At 41.2% G+C, this 13,981-nt stretch overlaps 1 protein-coding gene across 2 annotated transcripts in view; it reads right to left on the reverse strand.

The window, feature by feature from the left end:
* Positions 1 to 5,826: 5,826 nt before the first annotated feature.
* SCYL2 (SCY1 like pseudokinase 2) overlaps positions 5,827 to 13,981 on the reverse strand; it is a 53,276-nt gene continuing 45,121 nt past the window's right edge. For both annotated transcript variants that reach the window (XM_048835470.2, XM_048835469.2), the window contains exon 18: positions 5,827 to 13,233. In XM_048835470.2, the coding sequence (XP_048691427.1) occupies positions 12,583 to 13,233 (651 nt within the window). In that variant the 3' untranslated portion in view covers positions 5,827 to 12,582. The remainder of the gene's footprint in view (positions 13,234 to 13,981) is intronic.

Below are 13,981 nucleotides of genomic sequence, written 5' to 3' on the forward strand. Positions count from 1 at the left end.
GTGAATCTGAACAGGAATCCATGGTGCTTGCCCTCCTGTGTACCATGGAAAGAAACAATTCAAGACTGAGGTTGGCATTCATGGAGCAGCTACACTTGGTGGACTGTCACTATTGGGCTCGGGAAATAAATACTGAGTGGTGGGATTGGTTTGTGATGCAGGTATAGGATGATGAGCAGTGGTTGCAGAACTTTTGTATGCACGACGCCACCTTCCTTGAACTCTGTGCAGCGCTCGCCCCCCGCCCTGTGGTGAAAGGACACCAAAACGAAAGCTGGTCTAACAGTGGAAAAGCGAGTGGTGATTTGTGTGTGAAAACTGGCAACTCCAGTCTGCTACCAGTCAGTCACAAATCAGTCTGGAGTTGGGATGTCCACTGTGGGAGTTGTGGTGATACAAGTGTTCAGGGCCATTAATTGCTTTCTGCTACAAAGGACTGTGACTCTGGGCAATGAGGTAATAGGATTCCTTAACTGCAGCAAGGCGATAGATGGGGCACACATCCCAATTTTGGCCCCAGACCATCTTGCGACGGAGCACATCAACAGAAAGGGCTACTTCTTTACAGCACTGCATGCACTCATAGATCACTGGGGTGGTTTCACTGACATCAATGCAGGGTAGCCAGGGAAGGTGCATGATGCATCTTCAGAAACATTGGCCTGTACAGAAAGCTGCATGCAAGGACTTTCTTTCCAGACCAGAAGATTCCAATAGAGGATGTGGAAATGCAGGATCTAGGGAAACCAGCCTAACCCTTACTCTCATGGCTCATGAATAAGGCTGCGAGTTTGTCATGGAGGTCATGCACTCACAGTGCCCCCCAGAACCCTCCCACCAGCACCTGTTGCACCCCCTGGACTGCTCCCACGAGCATCTCCTATCCCCTCCAAAGATTTAGTCAGGGGTATAATACAAGTCATGCACAGGTCACAGGCTTTGAATTTTTGTTTACTGCCTGTGACCTGTACATGACTTTTACTAAAAATACCTGTGACTAAAACATAGCCTTACTCATGAAGCTTTACTCTGGAAACCTTGACATCAGCAAAGAGCGCATCAACAATAGGCTCAGCAGGTGCAGAATGATCGTGGAATGTGTGTTTGGCAGATTAAAAGGTCACTGGCGCTGCCTTTTTGTCAAGTTAGACCTGAATGAGGAAAATATTCCCATGGCCATAGCAGCCTGCTGTGCTCTGCACAACAGTTGTGAAGCCAAGGGGGAAAAGTTTCCCCAGGGGTGGAGCACTGAGGTCGATCACCTGGTGGCTGATTTTGAGCAGCCAGGCACCATGTGCTAGTAGAGGGTTCAACAGAGAGCTATTAGAATCAGGGAAGCTTTGAAGCAGCATTTTGACAATGAGCCCCAGTAATGTGTCTTTCTGTAATGAATTGAGCCAGGCATTGTTTACTTGCCACATTGAAAGACCACTGTAATGATTCCTGCCTGAGCATTAATTGTAGTCTGCAAATATGCCAACTGCCACGGTCTGCAACAGAAATTCAGAACCACCTGTACAGGTCACAAATAAAGATTTGCTGTCTTTGTAAGACAATTTTTATTAAACAGCAATATACAGATTAACATTTCTTACAAGAGACATGACAGCGAGCAGCACTCACTGAAGTGAGGCTCTCACAGCTGTGTACAACTCCAGTTGTCATAATGGAAAATGTCCCTGTGGTGAGTGCAAAGGGTACTGCGATGGGCCAGGAACATGAGAGGAATGCGTGTGTGGGGAGTTTGGGAAGGACAAGGAAGGCAGTTCTGTATGGGCTACAGAGGGAGTTGAGCATGCATGAGTTCCTCCTGCAGCACAATCAGGGACTTTAGCATCTCTGTTTGGTCTTCCAGGAGCTTTATTATCCACTCCTGGCCATCTCTTCTCCTGGTTATCCATTTCTAGTTGCTTTTTTTTTTTATCATCTTTCTCCATGCTCTGTGCTCACTAATCGGCCTGATCTGACAACTGCAGTACTTTGCAAAACATGTCCTCCTTACTCCTCCTCATTCACTTCCTTATCTGACGGAGATGCTCCACTGGTGTATAGGAGCTGGCCCTCCAGGGCACATCTGCAGAACCAATACACATCAGTATTGTGTGTGCACTCAGTCTTGAACCATGCCTCTTGCTCACTTTCCCTTGGCAAGCACGCAGCACTGCCAGAGCACTAAACATGGTGAGTTTGGCCCAGGGGTAGGAGGAGGGCAGTGCAAAATGGGTCAAAGGGTCTGGGTGGTTTCAAAAGGGGATCAGTACAAGTGCCTAGGGACACTATTCTGAATACTGGCACCGTTTTCCACAGTCAGGGGAATCAAAGCTGAAATCACACTACTGAGGGTAACTGAAGATGCAAGGGTGCATATCCTGCATGCGAGCCGCTTCAGACCAGTTCCATATATTGCTCACTTGTGTCCTGCTTTGGTTCCTGTAGAAGTAATTGTTGATTGGTGCGGCAGTTTCCTACAATGGGGGAAAAAACAAAGCAGCTCTGCTAAGGAACCTTTGGCAGAGGATTAGGAGAGTATCTGCAGGAAAGTTTCTTAGAGCTCTCTGCAGGATTCTTGGAAGACTTTGGTGTGCATTAAACTTTGCCGCAGGGCCTCCACTGTGTAGCTGCACAGGGGAATGTGAAGCAGATGCAAACAGTACCTAGTGTTAATTTCAATCCTTTCTCCCATGAGCACCATGAAAACAAAATAAAGGACACTTCTACCTCATGTAATGGAATGGACATGAGCAACACATCTTGAAGAACAGTTATGAAAGGTAGGTAACCGTTTTTTCTTCACGCGCTTGCTCATGTCGATTCCATTGTAGGTGACTCACAAGCAGTATCCCTTGAGGCGGGCTCAGAGTTCATGGTCACGCGGCTTGTAACACTGCTCTACCGAAGCCAGCATCATCTTGGGCCTGCTGGATAAGTGCATAATGAGACGTAATCAAACTATTTACAAGGCCCAAAGGCTCAAAGACCAGAGAGAAAGAACTGCTAACCCTTAATAGGCAAGGGAAAAGGTGCTCTGACTAACCACCATGGGCGGTAAGAAGGAACTGAGACGGTGTAGGGCTGGCAGTGCCTAATATACTGATGCATGAGCATGGCACTCAAGAGGGCACCACAGCCGACCCTATGGATACCACAAAGGCAAAAATCTCTTACGACTGTGCACATGGGCGTGCACACACCAAGAATGGAATCGACATGAGCAAGCACTCAAAGAACTAATATTTAGGTCTTGACTAGAACATAGAGTCTAAGGCCAGAAGGGGACCATTATGATAGTCAGTCCAGGGATTCTCAACTTCATTGCACTGTGACCCCCTTCTGACAATGAAAATTACTATATGACCCCAGGAGGGGGGAAATCTAAGCCTAAGGCTGCCTGAACCCTGCCACCTAGGGCTGAAGCTGTCGGGCAGTGGAGCTGGGGCTTGGGCTTGAGTCCCATGAGGTCAAAACCCACAGTTTGAGAACTGGTGAGTAGTCTGATTGCCTGCATAACACAGGCCATAGAACTTTTCAGAAATACTTTCTAGATCATACCCTTTAGAAAAAAACATCTAATCTTGATTTAAAAACTGAGTGATGGAGAGTCCATCATGATCCTTGGTAAATTGTTCCAATGGTTAATTACCCACACTTAAAAATTTACAGCTGATTTCCCATCTGAATTTGTCGAGCTTCAACTTCCAACCACTGGATTGTTATAGATTGAAGACCCCATTATCAAATAGTTTCCCCCATGTAGGTACTTATAGTCTATAATTAAATCACCCTTAAGCCAGTGGCTCTTAACCTGGGGTTCATGCACCCCCTTGGGGTGTGAGATGCCCTTTCTGGGGCTGTGAGACATACCAGATTTTTTTAGAAGGTAAATCATGGAAAACACAAATTAAGCACAGGGACAAAAATGAGCAGAGAAATAAGTCAGTTTCTTTGTAACCAAAGCAGTAATTTAGTTGAGGACTTCAAAAATAGAGAGTTTATCCTTTGCCTAGCGTACATGGCAGATGTATTCACACACCTAAATGAACTCAACACATCTATGCCAGGAACTGGGATGAACGTGGTAACGGCCGGAGAGAAATTATCTGCTTTTATTCATAAACTTCCAGTTCCAATAAAGTGTGTTGAGAAAAGAAATTTCACTAACTTTCCTTTTCTTGAAGAAACAGTTGTTTCAGAAAATGAAGGAATGACCATTGCAACTGAAGTGACAAAGCATTTGCACCAGTTGAATGACTCTTTCCAAGGATATTTTTCCACTGGAGATCTTGATGTGGCAAAGAAATGGATACTGGATCCATTTCTTTTTAACTTGGATTCCATCAGCAATAGTGATTTGATGAAAGATTATCTCATTGAATTATGAGCCAATGGCCGAATCCGAATGGAGTTTGAGACAATGAAGCTTGAGAATTTCTGGTGTGGTCAACTAGCACCATTTCCACAACCGGCAAAGACAGCGCTGGAGATCCTTGTGTCATTTGCGACTACACACTTGTGTGAGATAGGATTTTCATCACTCTTACACATCAAAACAAAGGCCAGAAACCACCTAAACACTAGTGAGGACATGCGTGTGGCTATTTCAAAAAACGTTCCTTGTTTCTCAAACATCATTGAACAAAAGCAAAAGCAGAAGAGTCACTGAGCTGGTAAACTTAAAGTGTGTAATTTTTCATGTATTCTTATATTTTTAATTTCGCAGTAAAATTATAATTCTCTCTCTTTCATTCTACAGTTATGATATAGCTAGGTTTAAAGAACTGACCTACTTCAATGATTTTGATAAGGGGTGTGAGAACATATTTTGAGAACCAAAGGTAAAGTAAAGGTTGCAGTAAAGGTTAAGAACCACTGCCTTAAGCTTTCTCCTTGTTAAGCTAAATAGATGGAATTTACTCTCTCTCTACAAAGCATGTTTTCTAATCCAATTTAGTAACATCCTTCTTGAATTGTGGACATCAGAGTTGAACACAATATACCAGCAGTGGTTGCAGCTGTATGTGTAGATAAGCCCTAAACAACAGGAGAAGAGAGTTGTTTTCTGAGGGCTGATTGCAAAGCCAGGGATTGTATACATGAGAAGCTGAAAGCCACCAGAAAAAGCCAGGACACAGCGAGAGAAGCCCTGGGAGGAAGCCACAGAGTAAGATTTTATTGGACCGTGTGCTGGCTGGAAAGAGGCTTGGAATTGTAAACAAGCAAATGGGCTCTTGTTTGTTTCTGCTGTGTTTAGGGAAATAGGACTTTGTTGGTGCAATCATGTTATTTATAAAGAATATACACAAATACCTGGAATTTCATTAATTTCTCCTGATAACAGAAAGAACCCCAAGAACCCAAATACTGGCTAGCTGCTCAGCTCAAAAGGGGCAACAATATCAATAGAAATTTTGCATTGGGAAGACAGATGACAGAATATGGCCCTTATTAATATGCAATGGTGGAGAGAGGAGACAAAACTTTAAAATTAGCATTTAATTTTTCTGATTTTCGTGAATGTTTTCCAAAGATTGGTTGTGATTCTTCAAACGTCTTCTCTGGCTCTTTGCTGCATCTCTGCTGCATCTCATGATGTCCGTTCTGTGCATGTGTGCAACATATGCTCCAAATCCACAGATGCCTCAGCAGCAACCACTTGAAGAAAAACTGAATCCAGGACTAATCATCATTCCGGGATTGTATTATGCCCTTCTTGTTGGATAAATGGAGGTGCAAACAAAAAAGTGTGATAATTAAAGTTTTCCACATAGGTTAGCATTGCTTGCTTTTAGGGAATGCTGGGAATAAAAATATTCACTTTTACTTCCAACATGAAAATATGAAAAATTCATTTATTTTAGTAAGCAACCTCATTCAGATTTCAAAACTACACCATTTTCATTCACAGTACAAAGTCGTATGAATTTCTTTAAACTTTCATTGTGCATTTTATGTTTTATAAGATTACCGATCTAAAAGCTGATACAAGAATAAATTTATTGTTGTAGAATTGTGATGTCCAATAAACCAAAATACAATGTCATGCTATGACAGTTCTGCTGATCGTGAATCGCAGCTGACACTATAGTAACATCACTTCACACACTTCATGAGAATTTAATGCTTTAAACATAAAACTGCCATTAAATACCGACTGTACAATTAGACAAGTAAACAAATACTCTATTAAATATCTTGCCCAAGGCCTGAGATCACTATAATACATTAAAGCAGTTTTGATTTACAACTTCAAGCCCGAAGATCTGTACAGTGGTTAGAACTGCCTGAATTTTAGCACTTATGAGAACAAACCACTTCCAATTCAATATCAGGGACCCATTTATTCTATTGATTTTGTTGCAAGGACTGGAACACTAAGGGGACTTGGGGGTACTAATCCTAGTCTCTAATGTCTTATGTGACTTCCTTGTACATCAGTCAAATCCTATTGGAAAGAGAGGTACAAGCAGAATCTCATTGCAAACCAGATAGTTTGGAAGAATTTACCCAGAAAGCTGTTTCAAAACAGAAATTATTAGTAAATAAAATGCATCTCACACTGCAGAGAACATAAAACAGACACAGGGTTACACACACACAAACATTTTTACAGGGTATTTCTTTAACCTTGAACTGCACAAGCCAATCAACTCAAAAACACTCACAAATAAGTCACTTCTCAAGTCCAAGACTGAGATCAAGTGTACATAAGCTTACTTGAGGAAGGAATGCTATTCCCTTTCTACTGCAATTCAGGTAGATATAGGCATACTAAACATATTTACACACAAATCATAAAGAAAGAAAATCATCTTTTTACACATGGCAGATGGGTGACATTTGACTTCAGTCTAAACTCTCACATTTCATTTTTGTTCTCACTGTGAAATGTAACCAATACAAGTGGTATCATGGCATCTAAATACATGTACGTACAAAGCAGGATACAAAATCATCAGCAAATGCATCTTTCCCTTGCCATATTTTTCTAACTTAAAAAGACAAATGCAGTATTTAAGAAAGTTGCAAAATAGTAACGTGTCACAACAATGTAGGTCGCTAGGAAGACAAGACTTTAACGAAAAAAAAATGTGTTTCAATACAGAGCTTGAAATATTTGACACCTATTTGTCCGAAGACCAAGCCTGCTCAGCCTCAGTGTAAAGTACCTGTACTGTCAAACCCCTCAAGACCCTGGTACTCCAAGGCCACATCCGTTTTATTCACATTACCACATCTTCCCTCCCTCACAACAGCCAGCTGTGCCCCCAATAGTAAACAGATACTCTACCCATTCCCCCAGTTAAATTTGCCCTCCTTTTCAATAATGGATCCTCAGTACCTTTTTGCAAGGCTCCTCTGATGCTACTACCCTTCTGCATATACAAGAGGTCCTTGGTCTTCCACATAGGTGACTCCACTCCATATCTCCCACCCTTATGGGAAAAGCAGCAGCAGCAGTTCTGTTCCCTCCCTCCACTCTTGGATTCCTGAAAAAGATACCCGCTCAGGAGCTACTCAACTCTCTCCCTCCCAGGAAAGGAGTCGGCAGGTGCATGGCCCCCACTCAGTTCACTTGCCCAGGAAAACTTTCTACCAGCCCTAGTCGAACAGGTTCTTCAAGCCCTGTTAAATACTGTGGCCCCATTTAAAAGGCTAATTTGTTTTACTGATTTTGTTTGTTTTTCCACAGTATTCTCCAGACTTTAGAGTACAAAAGGGTCTGAACCAGAAGCCTGTGACTAGGCTTATAGTCACTAATTTACACTGCATGAGAGAACAGCAGGAGGACAACTAATGCTTGCACACAGAGGAAATACATCTGTATTTCCCCAGTGTTTATAGTTTGTCTTTCACACTAAAAAAGTGGCAGTGAAGTGAATCAAAAGGGAACTTGTTCCCTCGTCCCTTTTTAGCTTTGATATATTGACTCCAGTTTTCAGTTCTAACAAAATGAGTTATAACACACCTGGACTGCAATCCTCGACTAAGAGCCAGACTCATGCAGAACTCTATTGCAGTCAATGGAGGTCTGATAGCACAGATGTAAGTGCAGGATTGGGGAGTTACCTAAACAAATGTACTTGATGCATGCAATGTTTGCACATATTTTTAAGTTCATTTCAGTGTTAAGGGCAGAAACGTAGAACCTGCATTAATTGTTCAAGGAAACAACACCATTTATTTTACAGTGGATGATTATTTTGATGAGACAAATATAAATATTTTTATACATTGCCTAGAGGTAATATCAATTTCAAACCAAAATTTCCATTCTATTTGAGGGCTAAATGCATGGAGAGGAGAAAAAAAGCAGATACAGAAAATAAAGAAGGGGCAGTATAGGTGTGACCCATCTTCCCGACTTACGTCTGAACCCATGGAAGTCCTTCCTTCACTAGGAAAATGGCAGGCCTGACCATCTTCTGTAACATTCTCTCTGTATTTCTCCCCCATCCTTTCCCTAATACCTCTGCAGATTCCAGATATATATGTTATTGTCGATCCAGTAGTATTAACTTTGACCGCATGATATACTACTGTCTGCAGTTCAACCTGTCATTGGGGCTTGGAGGTGAGCAAAAGCAGCAGGAGATAGAGTCAGCTTCATAAACACTCCCTCTTGTTACAGAGCCCAAGAAGCATTGCGGAGGCATAGAACTCTGGATTTTGGAAGCTATGCCTCATTTCACAGGGAAAACAAATTTTGCACCAAAGTGCTGCACAGAAAAAAATTCAAATTATTCAAGCCAGACAGAAACATTTATCCAGTATATTACCTGTGTACAATCTTCCTCTCTCTCAGAAATAAACCCTACAGGACATAAAAATAGTTTACAAAGAACTACCCTATACTTTGAATTGGAGATTGGCCCAACTAAAACCACGGACCCAAAATTCCAAATTTTGCAACTGTCCTCTCTCTCTAATAGGCTGAACCAAAATCCTAAATCTGAATGCCCCCAAACTCTCTGTGTGGGATGATCAAGAGAACGGGAGTGCTCAAAATCCAGATTAGAATTTTTTGGCTTGAGTGCATCTCTACCTTGAATATCAGATTTTACAATAAACTATATTAACAGTGGTCATTTTTAACACTGTTTTATTTCCCACATAATTCAGGAGAATGCAGACTCAAGTAATTCTTCAAAGTCTTGCCTTAGATTGCCCTAATAAAGTACATCTCTCAGAAATCAGATGCACAAGTTCATTTATATAAAAAGAGAGACATTAGGATCACCCACAGTATAGAAGGTCATTAACCATATATGTATCGAAAATGTTCAGTTGTCCTAGTATCGTTTAAATTATGCTGCTAATTCAATGTAACCTACAATATCCACCAAAAATATCAACAGCACATACAATGTGCATTTAAAAAAAATTCACTGATCCCAGATATTTTAAAACAAAAGGACTAAGGCAGCAGCTATAATACACAGGTTTTTTTAAACGATACATTTAACATTTTTACTGCTTAAAACTGTGGAAATATAATTTAACAAAAATACAAGTCACATTTACAGCATAAGGCCCTTTGGTTTCTTAAGCAGCAAATGAAAGAACAATATTATTAGAGAAAGGCTTTGAAAAATAAAGTACAAGTTTTCTATAAAGAAAAGTTAACTAGTTCTTCCCTTCTCAAAATAGCCAGCTATAGTCTTCTAAATATTACACAAGAAGGTTCCTGAATTTTCTAGGAAAGAAAGAGTTAAAACCAAACAGTAGAAAACTGTCAGACCAGAGATTCTATCACAGGCAAGCTGAACATCTACCTGTTTGGAAGCAGAAGAAACTACTGCTTAATTTTCTCGAGAACTTTATTAAATTTGGAGCAATACATTAAAAGGATTTAAAATAGTTATCTAGTCACCAAATATATTCTAGTACTTACAGTTTTGCTTTTGAGAAGTCACTTCATATGCATTTGTCCTTCGTAAGAGTTTGACAGAAAAAAATCTGAATAATTTTTCATTTTAAATCAAGGCAATCATGGCAGACTGCTTTTTCACATAACTATACAGCACTAGTTTTGAGCAGTCCTCTTCAGTCTAATATAGATGGAAAATGTTAAGTGACCCAAAACGTTTCCATGTAACTACGCAAAATATATCCAATTTTGAGGCAGATCGTCTTAGCCACTAAAACAGAAATATTTCACTTACAATATACCTGCCACGTTTTAAGCAGGATTTAGAAAGTCTTAACATCAATGGTACATGGCTCTTGCTCTGGTGCTAAAAATTGGGAATCAAAAATCACGAAGCAAGTTATAATCTAGCATGACTATTGGAGCAGTGCTTTTCTGGGTCCCAAACTTGCTTAGAGTTAATATCACAATTTCACCCCAAAAATCTCCATTCTGTTTTAGTGAGAATTAGAATGATCACCATCATCACCTTATTCTTGTTGAACACTACTGCTGTATTAATCCTTCTTTCTCTCTAAGGGTATGTCTACACTACGAAATTAGGTCGAATTTATAGAAGTCGTTTTTTTAGAAATCGGTTTTATATATTCGAGTGTGTGTGTCCCCACAGAAAATGCTCTAAGTGCATTAAGTGCATTAACTCGGCAGAGTGCTTCCACAGTACCGAGGCTAGAGTCAACTTCTGGGGTGTTGCACTGTGGGTAGCTATCCCACAGTTCCCGCAGTCTCCGCTGCCCATTGGAATTCTGGGTTGAGATCCCAATGCCTGATGGGGCTAAAACATTGTCGTGGGGGGTTCTGGGTACATATCGTCAGGCCCCCGTTCCCTCCCTCCCTCCGTGAAAGCAAGGACAGACAATCGTTTCGCGCCTTTTTCCCTGAGTTACCTGTGCAGACGCCATACCACGGCAAGCATGGAGCCCGCTCAGCTCACTGTCACTGTTATGTCTTCTGTGTTCTGGCAGACACAGAACTGCATTGCTACACAGCTGCAGCAACCCATTGCCTTGTGGCAGCAGACGGTGCAATAGGACTGGTAGCCGTCATCGTCATGTTCCAGGTGCTCCTGGTCGCCTGTGTTAGGTCTATCAGGAGCGCCTGGGCAGACATGGGTGCAGGGACTAAATCTGGAGTGACTTGATCAAGTTATTCTCTTTAGTGCTGCAGTCAGTCCTATTGAACCATCTTATGGTGAGCAGGCAGATGATATGGATTGCTAGCAGTCCTATTGCATCATCTTCTGCCGGGCAGGCAAGAGATGAGGATGGCTAGCAGTCCTATTGTACCATCTTCTGCCGAGCAGCCATGAGATGTGGATGGCATGCAGTCCTTCTGCACTGTCTGCTGCCAGCCAAAGATGTAAAAGGTAGGTGGAGTGTATCAAAACAAGAAATAGACCAGATTTGTTTTGTACTCATTTGCAAACCCCCCCCCCCTCGCCCCACGTCTAGGGGACTCATTTCTCTAGATCACACTGCAGTCACTCACATAGAAGGTGCAGCGAGGTAAATCTATCCATGTATCAATCAGAGGCCAGACTAACCTCCTTGTTCCAATAAGAACAATAACTTAGGTGCACCATTTCTTATTGGAACCCTCCGTGAAGTCCTGCCTGAAATACTCCTTGATGTAAAGCCACCCCATTTGTTGATTTTAGCTCCCTGTAAGCCAACCCTGTAAGCCGTGTCATCAGTCGCCCCTCCCTGCGTCAGAGCAACGGCAAACAATCGTGCATCTGAGTTGAGAGTGCTGTCCAGAGCAGTCACAATGGAGCACTCTGGGATAGCTCCCGGAGACCAATACCATCGAATTGTGACCACAGTACCCCAAATTCGACCCGGCAAGGCCGATTTAATCGCTAATCCACTTGTCAGGGGTGGAGAAAGGAAATCGATTTTAAGAGCCCTTTAAGTCGAAATAAAGGGCTTCATCGTGTGGATAGGTGCAGGTTTACATCGATTTAACGCTGCTAAATTCGACCTAAAGCCCTAGTGTAGACCAGGGCTAACAAGATGAAGTGAAAGCCAAAACATTTCCCTTCAAAACCTTAGTCTCTTATACATGATTAGAAATATTTTCATTCAACACGGCTAAAAAAACAGCCTCTTGGATGCAACATAACAACTGATTCTTCCCATAGTGTGTCATAGTACAAATTAGGGTCATGCCAAATTTAGGCTATCCAAATCTACACCCCATCAGAATTTAGCACATATTGAACAGAGACTTGAGTATTGTGGGGGCACTAAACAATATAAATTAGCGTGTTACAACTTAACCATTTTTGTTCAATTTATGGAGTAAAATTACACAAATCCAAAAGCTATTCAGAACAAATCTCTGAACAATTATGAAATATTTAGCTTCTGCTTTTATGAATGGATGTATGCAGATTGATGTATCCTGACTTAAAACTTAAAACCCTGAAGTTGGGGAAAAAGGGCCAAGATTATTTATCACATAAGACAGCTTGACAATTATGAGATTCTACTGCATTACCAGGTCAGCCTGAAAAAAAAATCTTTTTCTGGTGCAAGTCTTTATTTTGCCAGGTGGAAAGTTTCCTCAAGTCAAATTTTTATCAGTCATACAAAGATGTTAATCAGCTTACCCATCATTCAAATTGTATCAATCTTTGAAAAAGAAAGCAAGACATTTTACCCAAAAAGATCTTTTAAGTCATTGCTAGCTGAGCTGCTGTTTGTCATGGTGTTTGTTGGCTGTGCAAAGTTCTGAGGGTTAAAGAAAGGATTACCCTGCATACCAAAACCAGGTTGTCCTAGAGTGTTCATCTGTGGGCCCAAAACAGAACTGCTTGCACCCGGGGAACCTTGAGGGGGTACAAACTGAGTAAGCCACTGGTTTGGTTTCTGTTGTGACAATTGGTTCATACTAACTTTGGGTTTTTGAGGACCAAAAAGACTATCTAAAGCAGAAAGGTCTGGGGATCTGTTGTGTTGTGTCGGCTGTGAAACTCCAGATGTAGCACTCACAGGGCTGTAGTTTGGCATGTTGGCAGTTGGTACTATGTTCATCTTGGCCATTCCAGTTGCAGTTGGACTACTGAAGAAATTCTGGTTTGTAGTACCTGCCCCAAGGCTGAATCCAGAAGTCTGAAATCCCATATTAGTATTTAGTCCATTTGTTATGTTTCGCTTTGTGCTCTCAATAGGTGATAAAAATCCCATTCCAACAGTCATAGATGGGACAGAAGAGAAGCTACTTGAAGAAGCAACTTTAGGTTTGCTGATGGAATGGCTGGTCAAAGACGACATATTATCTATCAAGGTATCTGTCAAATCCTTTGTCTGCAAAACATACAAGTGTAGTTATGTGCTTTTGCTGCTCCAGACATACTAGCAACACTTTATTACATTGCTTCTGCAGTTAAGATACAAGTGGCCCTCTTTTAAACCCCAATTTTCAGAAGCTGAAATTACTTCTATTCCATGTTTCCCTCAAACTTGGCATAAAAGTTAATTTCTTTACCTTATACAAGGACAATTTGGTTATTTTGGTACTCAGATTTTTGAGTTGTTCCACAGATTTGGCATCTGAGTCTGGCAAACACTGTTTTTCTAAACTAACACTTCTGAGACTACTTGAGAAGAATTTTCAGCACAGCTTGAGGGATCTGAACACAATTGTTTCCATTAAAGTCAAAGTGAGTCACATGGCTAAATGCTCACATACAGTATCATGCTGAAAAATATCTCTATGAAATATGTGCCCTGAGATCCTTTAGTGTTTTGAAAAAGATGCACTAAGCATATGTTCAGTAAATCAATATTCTACACTATAAATTGCACATTTTCTATATGGGTCTAAATTTAGCCTTCAGATGTATGTACAACTCTTACTGAGGTCAATAAAAGTTGCATGCTCCTATCTGAGGACAGGCATTTTGTCCTCTTCAAAATGCATTGGGCTGCACCAATATATACATTGGTCTGAAATCATAGAAGTTGCACACAGACTGAAAATATGAAGAATAACTATGATCTGGTTTTATGGTCTTTATCCATAGAAACAGGAGTGCTGAAACCCACTGTTGTA

The sequence above is a fragment of the Caretta caretta genome, chromosome 1 (genome assembly GCF_965140235.1).
Source record: "Caretta caretta isolate rCarCar2 chromosome 1, rCarCar1.hap1, whole genome shotgun sequence".
Taxonomy (NCBI): Eukaryota; Metazoa; Chordata; order Testudines; family Cheloniidae; genus Caretta; species Caretta caretta.